Source organism: Chanos chanos, chromosome 5 (genome assembly GCF_902362185.1).
Source record: "Chanos chanos chromosome 5, fChaCha1.1, whole genome shotgun sequence".
Lineage (NCBI taxonomy): Eukaryota > Metazoa > Chordata > Actinopteri > Gonorynchiformes > Chanidae > Chanos > Chanos chanos.
In genome coordinates this window covers 12,379,128-12,405,186 of record NC_044499.1, presented here as the reverse complement: position 1 = coordinate 12,405,186, position 26,059 = coordinate 12,379,128, and the positions used below count along the sequence as shown (strand labels likewise).

The window sequence follows — 26,059 nt, the reverse complement described above, 5'->3', positions numbered from 1 at the left end:
TGGCAACCAGTAACAAGGCCAGCATGTATCCTTTGAATGTATACAAACTTAGAAAAACATAGTAATTATTAAGACTGAACCCAAAGACAAAGATAACCTGCAACAGTAAGGTGAAATGTTGAAAGATTTATATAGTTTTATTTTGAATCATCCAAAGAATGGTAACAGTAGACCAATATAAAACCCAGAAGCAACAAGGCACTGTAAAAGGGATTATTTAGGAAGATTCTTATTAACATTACGAGCTAAGGTCACAATCAAGTTCAAAGAAAAGGAAATGAGAAAAAAAAATCCAGACCCAAAAATAGGCAAAAAAAAAAAAACACCTTTATGAAAAAAAAAATACTCCGCACAAAAATCTACCAATGTATCTTTGTTTCAAGCACAGATATCTTTGTTTCAAGAATAATGCATTGTCACACTGTTAAAACAATGATAATGGTTACATGAGCTGTCACAAGGGCAGTTCAGTAAAAGCTTAAGGTTACTTTTCTGATATTTCCAAGGGTCACTTTTGAACTCAGATCTCCTCAAATTTTGCTGCCTACACCTTGTTGTCTGCACAAGCTAAAGGCAAGTGCCTGTGATTCCAGGCTATAGAATTCAAAATTGATACAAGTACATTGGTATGTGCAAAATGTCTTTCTACTTTATTACAATTAGTAGTATTCCAATATAAGGATTGTATAATGTATAACTGTGCAGCAGAACTTTCTTATCACTATCTCAATCTAGTTTATTCTGTTGGTTATAAACAGCAGTTAAATTTGATTTGGTGACTCACCCATGCTGACTGATGACGGGAATTTCTTTTTTTTTTTTTTTTACTCCTCTCTCTGAATAATGACCTTAGTATGAGCTCAATGTGAGTAATTGCATGCACTCCTTCCCAGGACTGGATGTGATCCTAGACTCCCGATGGTGATGTTGTTACCACTGTGTACTGCTAAGGTCGGTGGTCCAGCTCTGGAGCAACAGCGTTCATTACACCCCATTTTCATCAGAGCTTGGCTGCTACCCACGATGCATTGTGCTGTACAACCCTGCTGATATCCTTACAGTGCAGCAGGTACTCTCTTCTGGAACCTTTTTTTTTTTCTTCTTCTTCCTGGCATAAATCCTCTCCTTTTGTGGCTCCTACCCCTGCCAGTCCCCCTGTATTTGCACCATCATGCACTCTGCTTCCTCACCCTTTGGCGGGAATTCAGTTTCTCATAGGCTTCATGGTGACCTTGACTGAACTTTGGCAGCCTCATGGTTGTACAGAAGGTCTTTGTCACAGAAATACAAGGGAAAATAGATTGTGTTTTTGTTCAGCAGAGTGAACCTGATTCATTTTGCATGTCATCCAGACCGAGTCTGGCCCTTGTTTAGAAACTGGAATTTGTTAAGGTTGGCAAAGATAGAAAGGGGTTGTTCATTATTTAGTCTGAGCAAATGCAAGTTGGCCTAACTTGCACAATGCAGACTGGCCTAAAATGGTACATCTACATTCTTTTGTGTATTTCAATCAGTGCTATTTTTAAGAATCAGTCTAAAACCTATCTGAGTGGATTCTAGTTGTGGGGAAGGGATGGAAATTTAATAGAGATAATTCTACATACTTCTTCAATTTGTTTAGGCTGGGCGTGGTTAGGCATAGATATGATAGTAGGACATGAATTACTAACAGCAAAGCCACTTGCTAGTCTCTATATACATCAATTATGATTTCTCCTCGCTGTGTTAAGGAAGGATTGTGGTCATGAATATACAGATGAGTCATATGGACAGAGAGTATGCAAAGAAAACAGTCAGCCTTGAGGATGGAGATGGATGAATAGATGGAGGGAGAGACAGAGAGTGGATGTTCAGACAAAAAAAAAAAAGAAAGAAACAGAGAAAGGCTGAAGGATACTTTCCTAGTCAAATGGGCAGGTAGAGGCAAACGTCAGAAAAAGAAAGAGGAAGAAAAAGAAAAGAGATCGGCTCATTTCTTGGCCTGTAACCCCGAACCTGACGCGCCTTTGACAAACCTCTCATGATCTTTAAAACATTTCGATCTCTCCTCACCTCCACTCGGACAGGAGTAGTGTGGATGAGCGACTGTCTCCAGAAAGGGTTGGCATGGTTATATTTGCCCTGTTTCCCCTCAAAAGCATGCCCATCTTTTCTGCAGTATCATCAGAGCGTTAAACAGACCTCAAGCCCTGTTGGAAAAGAGATTAGCTTCTCGGAACTGTACCCAAGAGGTAAGAGGGATATTAAAAAAAAAAAAAAAAAAAGAGAGAGAGAGAGAGAAAAAATAAAGCATAACATGAATCAACTGTAACTCCTGAGGTCTCATCACAGAGGACAGATAGATGAAAATCAAAATGATAACTGGACCCTTTTTTTTAGTGTTGTTGTATAACATAGGTTTATGGATTTGATTGTTTGTTTTTAATCTTTTTCATGAAAGAAGTGGGGCTTACGTGGATATGTGGATGCACTGGCCAGGGTAATAGTGTATGTGATTACGATGTCGCTTTTATAACTGGGAGATGAAGGATTGGAATTCTTGAACTAAATGTTGCCATGCATCGTGGATGTATTTTTGGTATCTAATAATTGTTGGATGCATATCATGTGCCTCACCTTTGATAGACTATGAAGATGAAATCTCTCTCAGATTAGAGATCTAGGTCTCTCTGTTAAGCCATCTTTGGCGATGAATCAATAAATGAACTTTTTTTTTTCAAAATTGTGCTGTTGTTCCATTTTGATGGAGTTTGGATCACTTTAAAGCATTTTAGGCATGTTAGACTTTTATTTATTGCTAGTCTACAAGGATCACAATGATATTATTTGTAGTGAGGATGCAAAAAAACCCTAATCTGATATACATATGTCAAAAAACTGCTAGTTTTGTAAGATTAGATTGGTAATACATATATATATATGTATAGTTATCAGCCATAAATTTCAAATTCATTGTAGTTCTAATGAATTTTGAAGTCTCTGGTGTAGGAGAAAAAGAAGTGGTAACTATTTGAAACATTTTGGATATATGTATGTGACGTGATATAAAGCTTCTTTTGCAGTGATCATGTGACTTTGGTAAAGAGGCAAGTAGTGTACCAGTACATTAACGCTTCAAAAATATGACACTCCAGGACATAGTGTCAAGCATACCAGCTCTAGTGTACACCATTTGCTTCCATGAACAGTTTTTTTTTTTCTTTTAGAATTGATTTATTTCTTTGGGTTTTTTTGTTTGTTTAGCATGATTGACATCACTCAGCCTATGCACTGATTCGTTTAATATATAACCCAGACCCATCACCTATCTCACGGGCACTTCCTCTACACTTCCATCCTGAGGTGTAATGTGTTTCACGCTTTCTATTTCTCTCTTACTCTCCCCTGTCAGAACTTGACCCAGAGCAGGTTTCTTGGGCGAGTAGGCATGGCCTCCCCGTCTCGCGCCTCGCAGAACCGCAGGCGCTCCAGGGACCCGATCCGGCACAGTTACAACCCGGAGCAGTTCCCTAACGTAGACTTCCGGAACGGAGTGCCTGAGGATGTGGCAGCCCTGCCTCGTTCCACCAGCGACACGGACCTGGTGACCTCCCACTGCCGCTCCACGCTGACAGTCAGCACCTCACAGTACACCATCGGCCAGACCCAGGACATCACACTCAGCTGGGACATCAAGGAAGAGGTGGATGCTGGAGACTGGATCGGGATGTACCTGATCGGTTAGTGTTAAAGTACGGTCAAAAATTCAAGACAGGCCAGGCAAAGATCATCTGACATATATGTTGCATTAGGCTGTATCGTATTTGTCAAATCTGCCACTGGTTACCACCACTATATATACAACCACTGGTCATTGGTTAGTTTTTAAAGCTGTTTTTTGAATGTTTTTGCATGATTAACAATACCAATGTTTGATATATGTGTTTAGTTGCAATTCTTGGCTGAAGTACCAATTTCAATGTTGGGATTTTAAGTAAATTAGGGACTCCCTAGTTAAAGAAATCTTGTTTACAAAGCAAAAATGGACTAACATTAATAACAGAAAGAGATGAAAGCCATACATGCACAGCCTGAGTAACAAGACCAAGATTATGTACTTAACAAGTGTTTCTGATTTGTAGTGTGTTTCAAGGAGCGCATGGGAAACAGAGGTGGGAAACAGGTTTTGACAATGAAGATTAGAGAGTTGTGAACAGGGCTCACAAGAGTAAGAAATCTGTCCCCTGGGTGTTGCCTCATGATTTAAGGGCCATGATTTAAGTCTTTCCCCTTTCTGCTGACTGGGCCTGTGTTTCCTTCTGTGTGCAACATTGTGTGTTGGTTAGTTTAAGTGAAACCTCCTGCCTTGCCTCTTTATAGGACTTGTTCTTCATGGTGTCCGTTGGAGATTAAATTCTTAATGCAGTCTGTAACCAAGGCTGTATATGTCTTCATTTCCTGTCTCTCTCTCTCTCTTTCTCTCTTTTAGATGAGGTATTGTCAGAGAACTTTCTAGACTACAAGAACCGCGGTGTGAATGGCTCTCACAAAGGCCAAATAGTATGGAAGATAGAGGCCAGCTCTTACTTTGTTGAGCGTAAGTGAATCTATTCAAAGACGTACCTCTAACTGCATCAAGCCTTTTTGGTGCAGAGAGAAGTATTTCATCTAATTAAAACTTTGTGCAACACGTTGTGCATGCTTACAATTTAAGCTAAAAACTAGCTTAAGCAAACAGTATTTTAAAATCTTTAACCAGTGTGGTAATGTCTGCTTTTATTGTGTCATTGATCACAGCATGCCATTAGTGGTGCATTAGACAAAGTGGCTATTTGAACCCGTCGAGAAAAGCCTCCTTTAAACGGTTGCCATGGAAACAGTCGCGATAGATCAAAGCGCATCTTTTTCCAGCAGTTTACTCAATAGCGTATTCAACAATGCTTCTGGGAAAAAAAAAAAAAAAAAAAAGTTGAGTGATAGTTTCAAGTGTAACCAGCTGATCTTTTACGGGCTTTACAAGCGCGGAACGGAAATCTCTCTAACGCAAGGTCTCGTTTGAAACGGCGACGTCTTCGAGAACATAACCGAACCTCTCGAACCGCAGCTGTCGTATCAGAGGGAGGCTGCAATGCATCAGCGCAGTGTGACAGTGCAGAATGACTGTGGATTTAAGTGTGGGCGACGGCACAGAGAGAGCTGTGGGAAGTAGAGCATTGAAATGATTCCAAGAGCTTTACTCTGTTCAAGTTCAGGCTCGCCCGTTTAATTTAGCACCGAGGTTATCTGTGGGAGGTTTCCATCCAACCGGGGCCCCTGCCGTGTCCTCTCTTTGTTAAAGTTAAACTCACAGAGAGACGGGGTCTGACCAGAGACAGCTTGACTCAGTCGTCCAAGCCTAACGTATCAATCACATTGACCACTAATAGGAGCTGCTGTTCCTTGCAGATGTAGCTGTGTTGATTCACTGAAACAGTAGACTAATTCATTTAAAGGTACGACCTGTTTTTGGATAATCAGTAAAAGAAACAGATGTCCTTAGGGTTCAGTGAATGTTGAATTGTAAGGCAGAATTCTATCAGTGCAAAGCTCTTTCGCCTTTAAAAGAATTTTGCTCTGGTTTTCTGCGCGTTTTTGTTTGACACGGTTATATAACGCATGTACCTTTAGTGTGATCCAGTTTACACTGGGGCCTCAGGGTTGTATCGAAATGCACACACTTAAAGGGAATATACCCGTGTAGTAATCATAGTGAAAGTTATACACTCTACCAGGGAGTCCGCTTTGGAGTGAAACTAGCGTCAGCTGAGATGGCTTCTCTTTACTGTGTGAATGGTTGGAAATGTGACTGTTTCACTCCAGGTCGTAATCTAATTTTCCATATCTTAAAATCAACGTGCCTGAGGGATCTATGTTGAGATTAGGCCAAGCGGAGGGCATACACACAGAGGTTAAAAAAACAAACAACTTTAATCTCATCTTCATGTCTTAATTTTGCTTTTCATCTTCCTTTCTTTCTTGGTCTCTTCACAGCGGAAACGAAGATCTGTTTTAAGTACTACCACGGTGTGAGTGGGGCTCTGAGAGCCACCACGCCCAGTGTGACTGTAAAAAACCCCTCAGCACCAGTAAGTGTGTATGACCTCAGCATCGTTTCCGCCGTGTGTCTGTGTGTGTGTGTCTCTGTGTGTGTGTGTCTCTTTGTGTGTGTGTCTCTGTGTGTGTGTTTCTGTGTGTGTGTCTGTGTGTGTGTGTGTGTGTGTGTGTGTGTGTGTGTTTGTGTGTGCGTGCGCGCACTGATTGTATATCGCAATCACGTATAGTACATGGGGTTTTTTTTTGGACCACAAATCTTTTTTTAGTAGTGTTAGTAGTGTTAGTAGTAGTAGTAGTAGTAGTAGTATTGACCACACTTTCTACAGTCCGAAAATAACGTGTGATATTTCTGTGTTGCTCTTTAAATGAACCCAAAAATGTCTGGTTGTTGCTTCAAGCCTCTGATGAAAAGTCACCCAGAGTAGTCCTTGCGCCCCCCCCCCCCCCCCCCCCCCTTCCTGTGACATACTATCAAAAACAATTACTCAGGTGACACAAGCAATGCTTCAGAAACCATTTGTTCTGAGATTAGCACATCAGTAACAACTGTTTCTATCACTGAACGAATGGAATGCTGAGGTTTTATCTTCCATCACGTTCCCTGGGTTGTTTTTTTTTTTTTGAAGGACATCATAGTCTCTGCCATCTGTCTGTCTCCTTAGCAGCAGGGATTAAGGCCTCATTGGCAGAAAGAGAGATAATCTGAGGTCTATTAATATCGGCTCAACCTTAGGGAACCTCAGGTTATCATTTCTGATGCTGTAAGACTCGCTAACTTCTGCAGTCCCCTGAGAGTTTACCCTCTGTGTTTGACTAAAATTTCCCCATGTGTCATATCTCAAACCCACACAAAAGGAAAAAAAGGTTGCACAGAACAGCATCCTGTTGAGCCCTGATAAGAAGTATCACTGTGCTGTTTTGAATCGTAGCCCAGGGTGATCCAGTTATAGGCCATGTTGAGAAAGAGAGAGAGAAAGAGAGAAAAACGAGAGACTAAGGCAAGATGGACAGGTGTGTGTCTGATTGTGTGTGTGTGTGTGTGGGGGGGGGGGGGTCAGCACGGACCCTGTGGTTAACTCCGATGACTTGGTCTGTAATTTTTAAATCAGTGTTTGGTTATTTATAATGTATGTTGTGGAGACTTAATCTGATTGGCATTGGATTGTGTTGAATCACTGCAGATGATGTGTTGTTTTGAAGCCAGTAGCAATAGCTGTAGTCAGTGCCAAGTAGTTTAGGGTGGGGTTCTGCTAATCTTTAACACAGGGAATGTGTCGTCTGTCTCTCTCATCTCCCACAGGTGTTCAAACCTATTACCACAGATGACGTCCCACAAAATCAGGGTAGCCGAAGACTCATCAGTTTCTCTCTATCAGGTAACCTCTGTGTGTAAACAGCATGTCACTCTGGTAACTGGCCCTTACAGTACACACACACACACACACACACACACACACACACACACACACACACATATGTCAACTGTGTCAGAGTGCCAGTGTTGAATTGTGCTTCATTAATAGTAATATTTGTCACATTTTGTATTAGGTTTTGAGACTTTTAAGGATGTTAAGAATTGTAGAATGCTCTGTCCTTACACTTAAAGCATTCATCAGTACACTACTCATAGCCAGGCCGACTCTCCCTCATTAAGCGCCAGCGTTAACAAGTATATCGTTATGTCTGACCCACAGAAGTCTTTGCCAATATGAAACAATGAGACAGCAGTCTGTGCCAATATTTAAGTGCTTTTTAAAAAGCCAGTTTCCTCTGCTGCCATTCCTCTTCTGAATGAATTCATTTTCCAATCTTTTAAACGGAGGCCTTTTTATCAAATCTGTCCTGTCGTTCCGGCCGTTGGTCAGATTTCCAGGCGACGGGGCTGAAAAAGGGCATGTTCTTTAACCCCGACCCTTACCTGAAGATCGCCATTCATCCTGGCAAGCACAGCATCTTCCCTGCTCTGCCCCACCACGGACAGGAGAAGAGGTCGGGCATCGTCTGCAACACCATTAACCCCGTGTGGCAGAGAGAGGTGAGGGGAACTGGGACTTACTGTGACGCATCAATACAGAAAGCACAGGGCTCTGGGTACAACGATGATAAAAGATATACTATATGTACTGATTTGCAAATGCAGACTGCGCGTTGTACAGAATGAATATTCTGCAAGCCGTAATGCCGGTACACTCTTACGTATCCCGGTATTTAGCCTACTGCTTTTGTGTTCAAGATTTTGGCTTGGTGTAATACACCGTATTTACTTTGATCTTACACAGGAATAATTCAGATGAAAAGTTCTGTGGCAGATTTATTGCTCGACAGTGTATAGTTCTACTGTGTACTCTGCACTGTACACTGCATTGCCTTGCTGCCTATACAGGGACGTCTAACCTGAGGTGTAATATGATACGCCAGTGTATTGCTACCTCATGCACGCTAAATATGAAGTCATGTGCATCTGCTGCAGCAAGCTCCACATGCATTGTTGCTATGAAATATTGTGGGTTTTTTTTATTTTTTTTTTTATGAATACACATTTATGTTTTTCCTGTTAGACATCCTATGCTATATTGGCAATAATCAAATGGTCACACCTTTGTTTGTACGAGATGTTTTTAAAGGAAGTTGATTCTGTCTCGATATTGTAAATTGCCCCTTTTTGTCGGTGTAATGGCTTTCCGTTCTTTGACTCAAAGGCATCTGAGCCGATCACACACGCTCCCCACATGAATGACTGTAGTGCATGAGCTGGTCTGATTGCCTTGGAGGGGAAATAGAAAATGGGTCAAGAGAGAAAAGGGAAGGAGGGAGGCTTCATTTCCTTTTTATCTTTCACTGAAGAGAGAGCTGGAGACCTGGAGAATTGCTTTTTGACTTAATTAGTGACCCAGTCAGATATCTTCTCCCCCTTCATACATGCTTAACCCGCTCCTTCTCAAAGACCTCAATCTGCCTTTCATTATGCTATTCTACAGCAACGACCTCACTGGACTAACAGGTCAGGGCTACACACACACACAGAGAGAGAGAGAGAGAGAGAGAGAGAGAGAGAAAGGTACACGTGTAGTAATGAAGATGCCAGCATGAGCTGTAATATGCCATTGCAGTCGTTATATGTCTGCTCACTCATGAGGTTAATGGTCCATTATGAGCAGGTTGGCAGAGGGGAGGCATGTGACTTAGTCACACAGGAGGGGGTTAGGGAAGAGTTACCATGGGAACAGAACCCTACAGGGTTACTAAGTGGTAGGGTGAAAGAGTGCCTCTCTGTCTGTGTCACAGAAAGACCTAATGAGTCTAAGACCAGATACGGTGTAACACATACTAAAATGCAATTTTATACACGTAATTGCAAAACTGCACATGCAAAAGTGAGTGAAGTTGCAATTGAGTGAGATATTTCCACCACTGATGGAGAATGGAGTAAGCAACATGTATTCTGTAATTTTTATCCATTGGTTGACTCTTCAGAAACACATGAAACTTCATATTAGCAAGAACTAAGGCACATGCAATGTACATAAATATGTATACAGTACAGTAATATGCATATGGGGAAATGGGGGGAAAAGATAAGAAAGTCCTAACTGTGTGCGTTATTGTGTGTGTCCTGTTGTGGACAGACTGCAGTGCCTGATTTCTCCTCGTCCTCTGTTTCACATTCAGAACAGGTTTGCCCTTTTCCACAGACAGCTTCCTCTTTTCTCAGCTGCCAGAGACACAGCAACACGGGAGTCAATAAGCCCCACCCCCCACGACCTCCCCTGTCTGTCACACATAACTGTGTACATGCTTGGGGGGGGGAGGGGGGGGGGCCTGGGGAACATGCTCGTCATATACTATTCTAAGCTATCGCGGGCACCCCCCCTCTTATTTCTGCATCTCTCTCTCTCTCTCTCTCTCTCTCTCTCTCTCTGTCTCTCTATCTCTCTCCTTTTTTTTTTCACCCGTGCTAGATGAAGTTATTACCCGTACCCTGAAGACCACCTTTACACCTCTGTGATTATGAACTGTGGACAGATAATATTGGTGCAGGAATTGAAATGCCTCTCTCTTGGCTGCTATTATTAGTGTGAGTCGGTGAATGTATCCTATGGAGACACAGGCTCTTATCTGGTGTTCTAAAGCTGGACTGAAGCCAGAGGTTTTCTCATCTGATGACGAGAACACAGAGGATCAAAACAACACAGCAGCTCTGCCAATCTACAAAGTGCCCCCAGCAAAGGCTTACTGTTCACTCCACATGCATACTGAATATATCCAAATCATCACAAGACACATAAGGACACGTACGCACTTTGATTTCATCCCTTTTTTTATCCCTTTGTTTAATTTCTTATAGCGTCAGCAGTTTCACCACCACAGACAGCAACGTATTTAGGAGAGTAAAGGCGGGATGGTGTGGACACGATTTCTGTGCCAAGTGACAGTGACAGTAAGGTCACAACAAACAATTCCCTGTGCAGTTGTTAAGCCCCACCTCTGTCTCTCTCTCTCTCTCTCTCTCTCTCTCTCTCTCTCTCTCTCACTCACTCCTTTAGCGGTTTAATTTCGTGTCTTTGCCCACTGACGTTTTGGAGATTGAAGTGAAGGACAAGTTTGCCAAGAGCAGGCCCATCATCAAACGTTTCCTTGGCAAGCTGTCAATGCCTGTACAGAGATTATTAGAGAAACATGCCATTGGGTATGTATGAAATGTGTACGGACCTGTTTCCCTGTCTAATGTTTCAACTGTCGGCCCCCGAAAGCTAACATCACACGACTAAACGTTGGCTTGATGTTTTATTTGATAATGCATGCTAATTTATTACAGCAAAGATAAAAAAAATGAAGGCGATTTAACTGAAGCCATGTGCTAATTTATCTGCTTCAAATTCTCTGTTTCTTTCCGCAGTGATCGAGTGGTTAGCTACACTTTAGGACGCAGACTGCCAACAGAACATGTCAGCGGTCAGCTGCAATTTAGATTTGAGATCACGTCATCCATCCACCCAGGTTTTTCCCCCACTTCATTTCCTGATACGTTTTCTGCGTTATCTTATCAGATTTTTTTTTTTTTTTTTAGTATGTCAGTTCCTTCCCAGACTGTATTTTGTTCAGATGAAAGCGTACAAATCTAAAAGAAAAGTCTACAAAAAAAAAAAAATCTTTATCCCGTCTAATCTCTGGTCCTCTGGTCACCGCTACAATTTGTTTACAGTTTGTTTCTTCTTGTTTCTGTTGGTTTGATATGCGACTTGTTCAAATTGAATTTATTCTCTACATTTTGTCATATGCTTGTACCTGCGGTGCTATTGTAAATAACATGGAGGCATGCTTTACATGTTTGTGTTGAAACACTCATTATATGTGTGTTAGGTTCTTTGCTTGTTTAACTAAACCTTCTCTCTGTGATACCTCACAGATGATGAGGACATGTCCCTCAGTACAGAGGCAGAGTGTGCCACGGTGCCAGAGGAGCCTGAGCAGGAGCGGGAAGATGGAGAGGCTGGAGACCATCCAGCCCAGCCCCGGGCAGAGGACGCCATGAGTCTGGATCAGGCTGCCCCAGAATTGCCTCTGGATGGTGACACAACATCTGCAGAGGTCCCGATGGACGTGGAGCCTGAGCCCAGTTCTTCCGCGGAGCCAGTCGCCCAAGAGACAGCGCAGAGTCAGGCGGAGCTACAGGGGGAGCGGGTCCAAGGTGCGGAGACAGCTCCAGAGGCTGCCCAGATAGAGCCTGTAGCTGGAGAAAACACCGAAGGGGATGTCCTTCAAGCACAACCAGGTGGAGAGGAACAGGCACCCTCTGAACAGATGGAGCAGGGAGAGGTACCAAGAGAAGCAAATGCGACTGCTGAAGGACATTGTAGCAGCGCAGCGCCACCCGCAGGACTGGAGGAGGACATGAAGAGCGGAGCAGGAGTCTCAGAATCCCAGCCGGGCTTTGAAGACGGGGTGCAAGAGGAGTCAGAGATACAGGGTGATAGGGAAGTGGATTTGGAGGAAGGCTGCTCGCTTCGCATCAGAACAACGCCCAGGCGTAAAACCAGGCCCAGTTCCCTCCCTGTGTCCGAGCTGGAGACGGTTATTGCCTCAGCCTGCGGAGAGCCAGAGACGCCCCGTTCACACTACATTCGCATCCATCACCTCCTTCACAGTCTTCCCTCCAACCACCCGTGCCCAGGTGACCAGGCACACGCCACCGATCCCGAGCCCCAGCAGCCGCAGGTGGAAGAGGAAGAGGATGAGGAAGAGGAAGAGGTAGATGGGCTTGAGCCGCATGCCTTGACGCCCAACGGTACCCCCTGCCCCAGACGGACTCTCCCTCGCAGTCGCTCCCACGAGCGCCTCTCTGACCTCATTCAGATGCTGGACGGCGACGGGCAGCCCATGGGGGCAGAGGGTCAGGTCAGGAACGAAAGATCACCAGGAGAGAGCGAGTGTGACTTAAGTCCCGTGCCTTGCTGCAGTCACATGGATCAGAGGCTCGCCGGACCCGTGCGAGCCCCCTCGTTGGACAGCGCACGCCGCTCGGAGAGCACAGTGTTCTCCTCTCAGGAGGACGAAGAGGAGGTTGAGAGGATGAATGGTATTCTGGGAACAGAGGCAGAGGAGAGTCACGGGGCAGAGAAGAGAGAGCCTGAAGATGGGATTTCTCAGTGGGAGGAGGCACCTGCTTCTCATGTCCAGAGCCCCACAGCTAATGGAGACTCACCCGTGCCTGGTCCAAGTAACAGAGGAGGAAGTGAGTCAAGTCTCTCTCCTTCTCTCTCTCTCTCTTTCTCTCTCTCTTTTACACACCCACACATATTCAGACAGAAAAGGGCTGATATTTTATGGAGACTTCATTATAATCTGTTCTAAACAATCCTCACAAATATTGTATTTTTCTTTTTTATCTTGAGGAGCCTCTGGGGATTTTTGACTATTGTGCTGTTGTGTTGTGTTGTATTGTGTGTGTGTGTGTGTGTGTTTGTAGGAGAGTGCCCCCTGCCTTGTAGTCATACCACTGTCAGTCAGCTCCCCGCCCTGCGCCCAGATGTCCACCACTACCCCACCATCGACGAGCCCCTGCCTCCCAGTAAGAGTTCTGCACTGACGGGCAAACCCCTCTATGGAAACATGGCATTGGATTGTTATATATTTTTTCTACAGAGAATTAAGAGCAAGTTAATGAGGTCACATTGTTGCACATCTATTGTTATATTTAGCTTTTTTTTTTTTGCAGATCTCATATCACACCCGCCACACGCACACACACACACACACACACACACACACACACACACTATTGATTTAATGTGTAATGTCTGACATACTGTCTGTGTGTGTGTGTGTGTGTGTTTTTGCGTGTGTGCAGACTGGGAGGCCCGCATCGACAGCCACGGCAGGGTCTTCTACGTGGACCACATCAACCGGACCACCACCTGGCAACGGCCAACCTCCGCCGCCACCCCTGACGGCCTCCGCAGGTCCGGGTCGGTCCAACAGATGGAGCAGCTCAACAGGAGGTGAGACGGAACTTCCAGTGCGCACGCCAAAAAAGCAGAGTCTGTTAACCCTCTCGTTTAGAACCGTGTCACATGTTTAGCGAAGACGCTCCAAAGCGGGAAAAACTCGTTTAACTTATGGAGGCCTCGCTGATCGGTTGATATTTTACTTTAGGTAGCACGCTTTCCGATAATATGTGAAATGTTCCAGTATCTCTTTCCTTCTTCCTCCTCGGGTATGAGACCAAGCTTTAAATGGGAACGCTGAGTCACATACAAGTCAGAGCAGAACTGTTGGGGGAGTCAGCGTCACACAAGATTGCATCAAATGCTTCTTCATTTAAACTTCTCTTTATCCAGTGTTTTGTTGCAACTTTAAGAAAAAACACGACTTGTTTCACATGGTCACCAAGGATTACATGTACCGAAGGATGATTTGTCACGTCCACGAGTGTCTGAGACAAATATCAAATTAATTTCTTGTGCCATCTGGAGGAGAGAAATATATGTGTGTGTGTGTGTATATCTGTACGTATATATGATTTTAATACCAAAGCATTTTATTGCGCGGAGGGAGGCATCTCTGGCATCTCTTTAATGGAGATATGTAACCTTAATGTTAAAGAATTGCTTAAAGTGCAGTCACATGTCATTTTGTTAACCTGATCTCATCACTGTGAACACAAAGCAAACTCAGGTCCAAAACCCTCTCAGGCCTCTCTAAGTAGAACATGAACACACACACAGGAAATATCAGGTTCTCTCGTTCCGTCGGTTATTCAAATAATATCAGCACGGACAAGGTTGTGAAATGCTGTGTGAGAGATGAACAGTGTTTAAGCTTTAGAGCTTTTAATATCATGTCAGAGAATGAACAAAGCAATTCATTTAAACCTTCGTTTGGAAGTTTCATTTGGAAACCTTGTCAGTTATAGAGATGATCCTAGGTTCAGATTAAAGACTGTAGGAGACTTGTAATTTCAGAAGATCTTGGTTTATGTTTCCTTAGCTTTTAACATTTTGTTTGTGTGATAACCGAACTGTGTAGGCGGTGATAGACAATGATCTGTTTTTCGGTGGTTTTCCACATACTTTCATTTTGATTTGACCTAGTTTCGGAATTTCCCCTTATTGGGGAAATATTATTTTAATCCATGTCAATAAAGATACCAGACAATCCAGAGGACCATGGCTCCAGATAGGAGAGAAGAGGAGGGAGGCAGCCCCAGAACCGAGAGAGGAGGCACCTGTGAGACGGACTCACCTCCACAGACAAACGGTACCTTTTCTGGCATCAGTACTTTGAAGCACACACTGGTGAATGCTCTTTGGACTGCATTTTCTCTGATGTGGTTCTCTGACTTAAGTATGACATACAGATACCATCTCTCTCTTTCTCTTTCTTCGTACCTCTCAGACTTGAGGAGGGATACACCCTGTTCCCCGGGTCACTGTCAGAAGATCACGCTGTTGCTTCAGTGTCCAGCGGTCAAGTTTATCACTCATCCCGAATTTTTCACTGTACTCCACGCCAACTATGTGAGAGTCTGCACTTAACACACCCACTGTAGAAGTGCACAAGCTTGGGGCAGAAGTGTTTCTCAGCTACAGCTTTCTATTAGTAGTTTATCCACTGAATGCAAACCATTTCACCCTTTATCAATGATAAATTTGTTCATTCTGGTTATTTGTGTACCATCTATAATGATTTGGTATGCTTGTTTGACTGTTGCCACGGTTACGGTTACTGCGGCAACACTCCCACTCTCTTCTTCTCTGTTGTTAGGGAGCATACCGCATGTTCACCAACAGCTCCTGTCTGAAACACATGATCCTGAAGATCCGGAGGGATGCGCGCAACTTCGAACGTTACCAGCATAACCGGGACCTGGTGACTTTCCTTAACAGGTTTGCAGACGCCCAGCTGGAGCTGCCCAGAGGCTGGGAGATTAAAACTGACCCACAGGGAAAGGTACTTAGTCTGGCCTTATACTTAAACTCTGTTACTGCCCTGGTCTCAGACTTCGCAGACAATCTAAGACTTGAGACTTGGGCTCAGTTTTTTGTTTCAGTGAACCAGAATGCTTCATGGGCAGTTTATACATTTCTGACCATTACGAAAAGTAACTTTACTGATCCACTCGGTCAGTTTGATATGTAAAAGTTGCTAATGTATTTTCGCTTGTTTTTGGTTTTTTTTTTTGTTTTTGTTTTTTTTGCCAGTCATTCTTCGTGGATCATAACAGTCGAGCCACCACCTTCATTGATCCCAGAATTCCGCTGCAGAATGGCCGTCTGCCCAACCACTTAACCCATCGCCAGCACCTGCAGAGGCTGCGCAGTTACAGCGCAGGGGAGGTGGGTGGACGAGAGCTCACACCGTTTTGTACGAGTGTGGGAGTGATTGCGGGCGTAGGTGTGGGTGTGCGTGGGAGGCGCGCGCTCGGACGATTGCGGCTGTGATGCGTCGAAGGGTGTGTTATGTCACTGCGAATGTGACACGTACTTATGAGAAAGCGAAGTGAGGTTTCAAGAGCGGGAAGAGAACGCCCGTTCACTTCCTGAGTAAGAGGTGTGAGGGATGTAAGCTAGGACTGAAACGAGTCAGCAATTCAAGCTGGTGTGCCAGGCTTAATGTTTACGAGACAACTACACCATTTCTAAGAGCGTGTCGCGGGCAAAAGTTGGGAGGGATTCGCAACTTTAATTACTACAGGTGTCTCTGTATCAGTGGAGTCTGATACGACGTTAGTATCTGTTTTTTTATTGTAGTAATTTAGAAACATTATCAAATTCAGTTCTTTTGCACTGTGCGCTTTTCTCTCTCCTGCTCTCACTCTCTTGCCCTGTCAATCACCAATCACCCTCAGAGGAAAACACTCCACCCCTTCCAAACTAACAAGACTGAATTGTTTGCACTATATTGAATCGCATTGTATCGTATCGCGCTGCATTGTATTGCATCGAAACAGGGCTAAATCGAATTGTATCAAATCATTGGCTACTTAATAAGTATCTTAAATGCAGCGGAGTCTTGATTATGTATTGAGTGAGACGTGTATCGTATCGATCTCAGAGAGAAAGATGCAAGACACTAATTTTAGCTCTGAAGCGTGACTAATACACACAGTGAACTGGCAGAATCACATTTCACACAGGAAACACAGTACCTTGTTTGGAGAGGAAAGACAACAAAAACCAAATAGTGATTTCAGCCTCCAACAGCACCTCCTTTCGGTTGGATAATTTCCCCCAACGAGTGTCTTGTAGATCTCCTTCTCTCTCTCCTTCTTTGTCTCTCTCTTCCTCGATCACCTATTTTTGCTTGCTCTCCCTTTCCTTTCTCTATCTGCGTGTGTGTGTGCGCACACGCGTGATTGTGTACGTGTGTTGAGTGTGTGTTTGTTCCCCAAACAAACTGCTTTACAGGATGAAAAAATACAGGAGCATATTGGAAAGTCATTATAAGATGTGTTCAGGTTTATCTCCTGCTGTATCACAGTAATTCACCTCCTCCTCATGCCTGCTCCAGAGCAAAACACTAACAAGGACACTGACTAGTCTCAAGCCTGTGATACATTTTTCCTCAGTGAAAAGGACAACAATAAGCCATTTTCAGTTGTTCCAGTGAAAATAGGATGCCAGTCATCTTTATTTAACTTAGGGTCTCTCGTGTGCATTTAGTGACTTGTCATGAGTGTAGTTATAGTGTTTTTCTATCTGTGTCTCTATAGAGTCAGTTTATTCCCAGACAAGCTCAGTCTTGTTATGTCCAGAGGTACACAACCAATTAATTGCCCATATGTCTCTGCGCGTGTTTGTCATTTGTCAGGCATCCGAGGTTTCCCGCTCCAGAGGGGTGTCTTTGTTAACAAGGCCTGGAAACAGTCTTGTTGCTGCCATAAGGAACCAAAGCCAGCAAGAGCCGGTCCCTCTCGGTATGTCCACAGCAACGTGCTTCAGACGACGTCGCTGTTAATCATCCAGTAAAGTTTTAGGATATTTGACGTTTTAAAAGGGGCGTGATAATTCAGTAGCCGCTTTAAATTCGACATTAATATGTATGTATTCTGACGGTGTAACCTGGCTGCAGGTCCTCTGGTTTTAATAAGTGACTCCTCTTATCTCTCACAGCTTACAACGATAAGATTGTCGCATTTCTCCGACAACCCAATATCTTTGAAGTGCTTCAGGAGCGACAGCCAAGTCTTGCCAGGAACCATTCTCTCAAGTACGCACTCAGAAACACTGTTCCTTCAGGAGATAGCTGTCAATCTTTTTTTTTTTTTTTTTTTTTTTCCCCCATCAGCCAAAGACAGCGTTTTCACAGCCAAGGCTTGAAAGTAGACATGAATTATTCATTAGTGTCATCTACCCAGCCTTATTCCATAACTATGTGATCATATGAGTGGTACGCCAGCATATCATACTCACCATGAAACAGCTCAAGTACAGAACTGCATTATGCAAATGACTTATTATCATTTCAGTAACTTCAGGATATTTCTGTAAGTTTCAACTTTTTCTTATTAATGTGTGTCTGTGTGTTTGTGTGTGTGTGTGTGTGTGTGTGTGTGTGTGTGTGTGTGTGTGTGTGTGTGTGTGTTTGTGTGTGTTTGTGTGTGTGTGTGTATGTTTGTGTGTGTCTGTGTGTGTGTTTTCAGGGAGAAGGTACACCACATCCGCACAGAGGGCACTCCCAGATTGGAGAAGCTGTCTTGCGATGCTGATCTGGTGATGTTATTGAGGTCTGTGGGGCATCTTCCTCAGAGTATTTCTAGGGCTTTGTGTCAAGTATCTGCTCCTGTCTTAGACTATATAAAACCTCTGCTGGATGTTTTATTAAAATAACAGTTATCTAGCATGGTATTTTCTTGTTGTCTAAATATACCAGTGTTTTTTGAGATACTGCGGTAACCTCGTGTCATGAGATTAAAGGTTTCTAATTCAACGTAACACTGATGTTATTATTAGTCATGTGGTCATGGTTTTCATTTTGTTTTTCCATGCAGTTTGTTTGAGGAGGAGATTATGTCTTATGTTCCCCTCACTACCTTTCATCCTGGTTTCACCTTTTCACCTCGCTGTTCTCCGGGGTCATCTCCACAGAACTCTCCAGGTGGGTCTAGTCTGAATGGACTCTTATCAGGCCTGTTGCCTACTAACTCAGCACATACGTTGTACTAGGTTTCTGTCATGGCAGCACAAAGGTACTTACTGTGCTGGCAAAGTCTTATTTTTGTTATTACATGATCCATTAGCATTAAAACTTCAGGTTCCTACATGCAGCTCTGCATTCAGTCCTGGACTACAGAGGGCCACAGTTAAATGTATTAGTGTAACTCTCGCTGATGTATCTTGTCAAGGTTGTATCACACACGTTATCTGTGGATGTGTGAGATGATTAATTGTAAACTATTTACGTCCTAAATGCTCTATGTGCTCTGGGCCTTTGTAAGGCATCCTTGAGAGAGCTCCTTTAGTTCCTGTATGCTGCCTCTCTGGTGACAGCTCTCCAGGTCAGATCATATTTTCACATTCTTTCTGTCTCAGTTTTCCCTCCTCAAACATCAACTTTCCTGGTTCAATCTCTCTTTTCACCCAACTCCACACCCAGCTCTTGTACCTGGTCCGGTGCTTCTTTCCAGATGTTCCCTGTTCCAGTTGTTCTTTTCCTGGTCAAACCCATCTTCACCAGCCAGTGATGCTTTTGGGACTGCCCTTATCTTTATCCTGTTGGGAGCCCTTTTTACACTCTTTTGACTGTGATGTGCAGCTTATACTCATTTTAGCTGGGGGTTCCCATGTTCTAATACAATTCTGTCTCTGTGCCATCAGTATTGTGAGCCACCTTTTTAACATTAAATACATGCCAGAGATTTTTGCCCACTATGCCGTCAGAATTTCTCTGACGGGGTTTCTTTTGAAGTTCAAGAAATCTAGCTTCAGCTTTTGTTTTATTTGCACATGTATTTTCCCAGTATCAAAAGACTTCCAGTTTGCCTCACGGTTACACAGTTCATGGATTTCTGTCATTTGATCATTTTGTTCCCAAGATGAACAAATGCTGCTTTTTCCAACGCTGTAATGATCGTCCGCTCCGGGTTATCGATGGATACACATTGAAGCTGTTTTGTGACTGATTAAAATCATGTTCACTCTCTTTGTTTAGACTAAATTAGTACTGATTACATTGTCTGTAGTTTGAATTTCAGGGTGTGTATTTGCTTGACCTTTCAGGGACCCAGAGAGCTAGAGCTCCAGCTCCCTACCGCAGGGACTTTGAAGCCAAACTTCGCAACTTCTACAGGAAACTGGAGGCCAAAGGTTACGGCCAAGGCCCTGGAAAGATCAAGTAAGTGTTAAGTGTTTAGAGATTATTTCTATGTCCATGAGTGTAAAGCAATGTCAAATTGACGTCTAACTGTCGTTTGTATCCACATCATCATGAATAAGTACTGTACTTCAACAGTACTGATTATTTCAGTGCATTGGATTTCAACCATTAGACGTTAATCAGAAATAGTAAACTAATTGCGTTTTATTCTAAACAATCTTCCATCTATTAACATGTATTCTTCTTGATGTGTTGTTCTTGAAATCAGAGGTACGAGGTCAGTGTAACAGCTCTGTTATGTGGTATGTAGCCTGCTGTTTCTGTGCTGTGTTCCAGACTGATAGTGCGGAGAGACCACCTGTTGGAGGGTACCTTTAATCAGGTCATGGCGTACTCACGTAAGGAGCTCCAGAGGAACAAACTCTACATCACATTCATCGGCGAGGAGGGGTACGTGTCTCATAAGTTTGGATTATAAAAACAGTCAGTGCAGTACGTTCTGAGGCCAAGCGTTTATGACTGTTCCAGAGAATGCCTTACTGCTGTTTATTGAGATAGCGTAGTGCTGTAAAGCAGCGGGTTCCCCAAGATGCGTCCACACAACTTAAAATGTCCGGTTGAAGCGTTATTCATTTTAATCTCAGAAATTAGTACGTTATCATTGAGACCCCTGATATATTTATGGAACAGTTTGTATATTCTGGAATAGAACAGTTTCTATGTAAAGGTTGATAAATGATACCCTGTGAAACAGTTCAGAATAGTGACAGCCCTAATTAACCATGTTTTCATTGCTTTAGTGTTGTCAACCTTGTGTCCCTGTGGTGTAAGAATGTAAATCATGAAAGATAATTCAATATATCACAGTATCCGATGTGCGTATCTGTGTGTCAGTGTTCATTATATACGATGATGAATATCAGACGTTCATTGCCTGTATCCATTTATATATCTGTCCATCAGTCTTCTAATCTACTTGCTTCCTAACCACACTCATTCGCTGTTCCTCTGCCACTCTTGTGCTCTCTCTCTCTCTCTCTCTCTCTCAGCCTGGACTACAGCGGCCCCTCCCGCGAGTTCTTCTTCCTGCTCTCCCAGGAGCTCTTTAACCCATATTATGGTCTGTTTGAGTACTCTGCCAACGACACTTACACTGTCCAGATCAGCCCCATGTCTGCCTTTGTGGAGAACCATCTAGAGTGGTGAGGCCCCATCTTCCTCCTGCCCACAGCTCCCTTTCCAGTTTAGTATGAGGAGGAAAAAAAAAATACCAGTGTGTTTACTTATCTCTTAGCACTGGTTCTGCCTGGGAAAAGCATCCAGAACACAACCCGGTGACCTGTTGCTGTGTTTATAGTCTCTGAAATGAAATGAATGAGAGTACATTTGGAGCGGCATCAGTTTTCTTTATGTCCGTGTTGACAGACAAGTGGGTCCACGCGCTTGTTTTAATGAAGCTTATTCAATCCAAATTTGGTTAAAATTTCCTACGGTGAAAGTCTCCGCAAATAAAAGCAGATTCAAGCACTCAAGAGTGCGGTGATGTCACTGCTTGAAAAGAAATATTTATAAATATAATAACTAAGCGTTTCATAACATGCCAGTGATGCTTTTAGATATATTTGTGCTGTACAAACAAACATACACAGATTGAGAGAGTCTTGTGATGGATCCCTACTGATAGTGTAATTTTTCTCTCATGCTTTTATACAGCTAGATAAATTCTTAATGCTAAGTCACTTGTGTGTGTGTGTGTGTGTGTATTTAGGTTCCGTTTCAGTGGTCGTATACTGGGCCTAGCTTTAATCCATCAGTATCTGCTGGACGCTTTTTTCACCCGCCCTTTCTACAAAGCTCTCCTCAGACTGTGAGTGGACTACACCCATCTGCAAAGCATCTATCCCAGTCAAATCCTGTGTGGAAACAGATACGTACAACAAAGTAAAAAAGAAAAGAAATTTAAAACGATGTGTTTATCATGAGGGATTATGGTAAATCCTGATGTTGTTAAGTGTGTAGCCGGGTTGATTGATTTCATTGATCTCTTAAGTAATCCTATGATGAATGCACCTCGGATAAACTCTCTTTAAATAGTTCTCTCTGACCAACAGAGCCACTGACCTCAGTGATCTGGAGTACCTGGATGAGGAGTTCCATCAGAGCCTCCAGTGGATGAAAGACAACGACATCACAGATGTCCTGGACCTTACCTTCACGGTCAATGAGGAGGTCTTTGGTCAGGTATGTGCAGAGGAGGGGCCCGTTAAAAAGTTTAAACATTTAAAAAGCATAATATGAAGTCCTTGTGTTTGTGTCATTAATAGCACTCAGAAAGATGCTGTTTGTGCAGGTGACAGAGAGAGAGCTAAAATCAGGTGGAGCCAATGTCCAGGTGACGGAGAAGAACAAGAAGGAATACATTGAACGGATGGTAAAGTGGAGAGTAGAGCGAGGGGTGGTTCAGCAGACGCAGGCGTTGGTCCGAGGATTTTATGAGGTAAGCTGTTTTCACTTTTTTTTTATCTAATTTACACAACGCTTTGACCTACTGATACGCAATTCCAAACTCGCCGTGGGTCACGTAAGTGACTTTCTCCACAGTTTGTTTGATATTATAATAATATTAAAAAAGCACATCTTGGTTTAGAACTTGAGCAGCTCTTCCACTTCAAGAGCAGAGAATGATTTTTCCATCTACTTTAACTATAATTGCAAAACAAATTGAAGCCTCTTTGGACTACTGGAGCGATCCAAAATTTCTTTTTTTTTTTTCTTCTCACACATGCCATTTTTGTCTGTTCGTGTGTGTAGGTGGTGGACTCTCGGCTGGTGTCCGTGTTTGATGCCAGAGAGCTGGAGCTGGTCATTGCCGGAACAGCAGAAATCGACCTGAACGACTGGAGGAATAACACAGAGTACAGAGGCGGTGAGAGCACAGAGATTAAGATCAGCCTTACACCTCATAAATTATGTCAGATTATCAGACTATCTGAGCTTCAGGAAAATTCACAAGAAAATAAAGGACCTGCACTTCATCCCTTGTTTTTGTCTCTCACGCCAGGTTACCATGATGGGCATATAGTCATCCGGTGGTTCTGGGGGGCGGTCGAGCGGTTTAACAACGAACAGAGGCTGCGTCTGCTGCAGTTTGTGACGGGGACGTCGAGCGTTCCCTACGAGGGCTTCACCGCATTGCGCGGGAGCAACGGCCTCAGGCGCTTCTGCATCGAGAAGTGGGGCAAGATCACCTCTCTCCCAAGGTAAAGTCCTGTGTCCTGTCTTTACCCGAGTTCCCCCCTTTAATTAGTAACTGTATACAGCCATTTCAGATGGTCATGTTTGTCGTGTGACTAGACACAGTTACTGTTCTTCCGCTGATATGGAATATAGGTTTTATCTTGTAAAGCAGGATGTCATACGTTTGTGACACATATATTTAGTGGCGAGTCTAAATGACAGAAATATTCAATGCTGAGTCTCAGTGACAGATGTTTCATGCTGAGATTAAATGACAGAAATATTCAATGCTGAGTCTCAATGACAGATATTTCATGCTGAGATTAAATGACAGAAATATTCAATGCTGAGTCTAAGTGACAAAAATATTTAGTGCTGAGTCTTGGAAATGGAAAAAAGTTGTTATTACTTAAAAACATGTTGAACTGTCATACCCTATTTCCTCTGACTGCTATAAAAGAGTAATGTACATCCCACTGTGGATTTCCACTTGTGTCCCTTAGCTCTGTGTTTGTTTTAGTTCTAACATGTTTTTATCTTTAAATGTTGATGATGAAGAGCGAGACCATCCGTGAGAAAATAAGCATGGCACAGCGTTCTTCATGAGTTTTTTAACTAGATTTTTAGACTGGAAAACAGAAGCTGTCTTTCATGAACATAGTTCCTTAGATATTCTTTATAATTCACATCAGTGAGTACCATTGAAGCCACCACCCAGGGTTACATTAGGGGTCATTCTCCTCATAATCTTGCCAAAGTCTTTGAGACATTGCCTTCAGGTAGGAGATCTAATGTTCCAAAATGTAGCACAGTGAGACTTAGAGCTAGTTTACCAATTCGCTTATAAGACAGTTGAACAGTTGGCTACAACAAGGTAAGGGCCGACCCCTGATAATTGTGTCTTGATCGTGTCTTTTCTGAGTGCTATGCTTTGTGAGTATGTACAAATATGTAACCCTTCCCAACTTCCGAAACAGACAATGTGGTATCATAAGTATGTCAGCTTTCATATTGTATTACATCTTGATTTTTTTTATGATTTCAGAGCTCATACCTGCTTTAACCGGCTGGATCTTCCTCCTTATCCATCCTACACCATGCTCTATGAGAAACTGCTCATCGCTGTGGAAGAAACCAGCACCTTTGGCCTTGAGTGAAAACTGAACACATCTCACGTCTTTCCCACGTTTATCACGTACACACTACGTATTTATAACCCTCTGTGGACAATTTTCTTTTTTCTTTTCTTTTTTTTTTTTTTTTGAAGTATCTGTATTTGAGCCACTGTAAAGGACATCACTGCATGCGTTACTGACCTGTGCATATGTACAGTCTTGAAGAGTTTGCACAAGCCAAGCTGTATGCAATAGCAAACGAAAGGCCTCAGCCTCCTCAAACTCTCAGGGCTTTGACCTCTAACATCCCGCGACATCCCGACTGAAACAAGGCTGGAGCTGTCTCTCGTGACGCACCCTCTCTTTACTCACCGCAGCTCTTGCGTTTTCAACACGGTTATCACCCAAATATATCCATTCTCAACAAGAGGCACCTATACATTTTCTACCAAATGATTTATAAGAAATATAAGCCTCAATAAAGCATCATTGTAGGATGTTCAGTAGCACTAGAGTAAGCGTTATCATAGCGAGCACTTATCGAAAGGACTGGTATAGCAAAAGTATCTCAAGTCACAGGAGTCAGAGAATCAAGGGAAATTTCTCAAAATACGTTCGGCTCCGATGTTGGATTCAGGCTGTATTAACCATTAAAACCCCTCTGAAACCCAGAGTAAGGAAGTACTGAGAATGTAAGAGGCCAAATGCTACACTTCTGACTGCCCTGATGGTGCACCAAACACACTGTTCAGACACTGACAAATTTGAGTGTATTTGGTGTTTGTGTTATTGTCGTGGACACTTTTCACTGACAACTCACCAGACGCACACCAGATCATTTATATCCCATCCAATTATGACAATTTTTTATATCAGAAGCATGTTGTAATGATAATATTGGTCCCTGTTTAACCAACCCCTCACAGTTTATCAGTGTATACCCAGAATAATTATACTATGTCTCCATAAAGATGTTAAAACTTTTCTTCGTCAGCGGCCAAAAAGGTTCATTAAAGTCAAAGCTTTGAATTGTCTATGCTTAGGGGTTTTGTCTGTTGAATGATTGATTTCATGTTTTTTTTTTCATTGGACACTTCATTGTTCATTTACTGAGAACAAAGTGGCTTTGGAATAGAGAGCTTTAAAATCCATCATCATCTTTAGTCTAGTAAACATTCCCTCATTCGGACATTACGACCAGGAACAGTGGTTGTAGAGTTGTGAAAATTATGACAACTAAAAACAGATGATATTTGATTTTGCCAGAAAAGTGTTTAGGAGACAGCTGGTGTTTTTATGTGATGATACTACAATGTGATCATTTCGGGTTTTAGAGATCATAAAGAGCTGAAATGTATGGGCCAGTAAGAGATTGCTAACTCTTGAAAGTCATGTTATAAAAGCAAAGAATAGTGATTCCTTCTTTCTTTCTTTCTTTTTTTGTTGCTGTTATCAATTCATGTTTGCACATCTTATTGTTTAAAACACATGTTTGGGGTGGTGTGATGTGTCATGTATTTTCTATGTAAAGCGTGTCACTATTTGTCTTATCTGATGCAGATTTGTATGCAGACGTGTTCTTCTTTAATGTCCTGAAGTGTCCATTAGACTTATACTTCAGACTCACGGGAATTTGTTGAAGTTCACTTAAATGAATTGGTAAATGACTCTATCCGACTGTATCAACTGATGGAAAAATGCAGAAAAATAATTGCTTATCAATTGAAGAAGAAAAATTTGATGCTTATTATGCTGGTTATTGGGTATATAATGTGTTGGGAATGTATTTGAAGTGCATTTGTATCTAATCTTTCAAATTA

At 42.8% G+C, this 26,059-nt stretch overlaps 1 protein-coding gene across 1 annotated transcript; it reads left to right on the top strand.

Annotated features, from left to right (window-relative positions):
- Positions 1–924: 924 nt before the first annotated feature.
- Positions 925–24,281, top strand: hecw1b (HECT, C2 and WW domain containing E3 ubiquitin protein ligase 1b). Its single transcript, XM_030774323.1, has 28 exons — positions 925–951; positions 3,392–3,719; positions 4,469–4,576; positions 6,010–6,104; positions 7,373–7,448; positions 7,938–8,107; positions 10,617–10,759; positions 10,970–11,070; positions 11,480–12,805; positions 13,040–13,141; positions 13,421–13,571; positions 14,717–14,829; positions 14,968–15,089; positions 15,337–15,522; positions 15,774–15,908; positions 17,383–17,488; positions 17,685–17,781; positions 18,215–18,298; positions 18,563–18,669; positions 19,791–19,905; positions 20,224–20,337; positions 20,937–21,089; positions 21,656–21,754; positions 21,999–22,128; positions 22,238–22,384; positions 22,699–22,813; positions 22,949–23,147; positions 24,170–24,281. Exons 1-28 carry the CDS (start codon positions 925–927, stop codon positions 24,279–24,281), a joined length of 4,761 nt encoding a protein of 1,586 aa, XP_030630183.1.
- Positions 24,282–26,059: the final 1,778 nt, after the last annotated feature.

Excerpts from the sequence above, each read along its gene's own strand:
- hecw1b (XM_030774323.1), top strand. The coding sequence starts at position 925 with ATGTTGTTACCACTGTGTACTGCTAAG. Across the intron at positions 13,572-14,716 it reads ATGGAGCAGCTCAACAGGAG|ATACCAGACAATCCAGAGGA; the intron begins GTGAGACGGAAC and ends ATGTCAATAAAG. Across the intron at positions 18,670-19,790 it reads ATCTCCACAGAACTCTCCAG|GGACCCAGAGAGCTAGAGCT; the intron begins GTGGGTCTAGTC and ends TTGACCTTTCAG.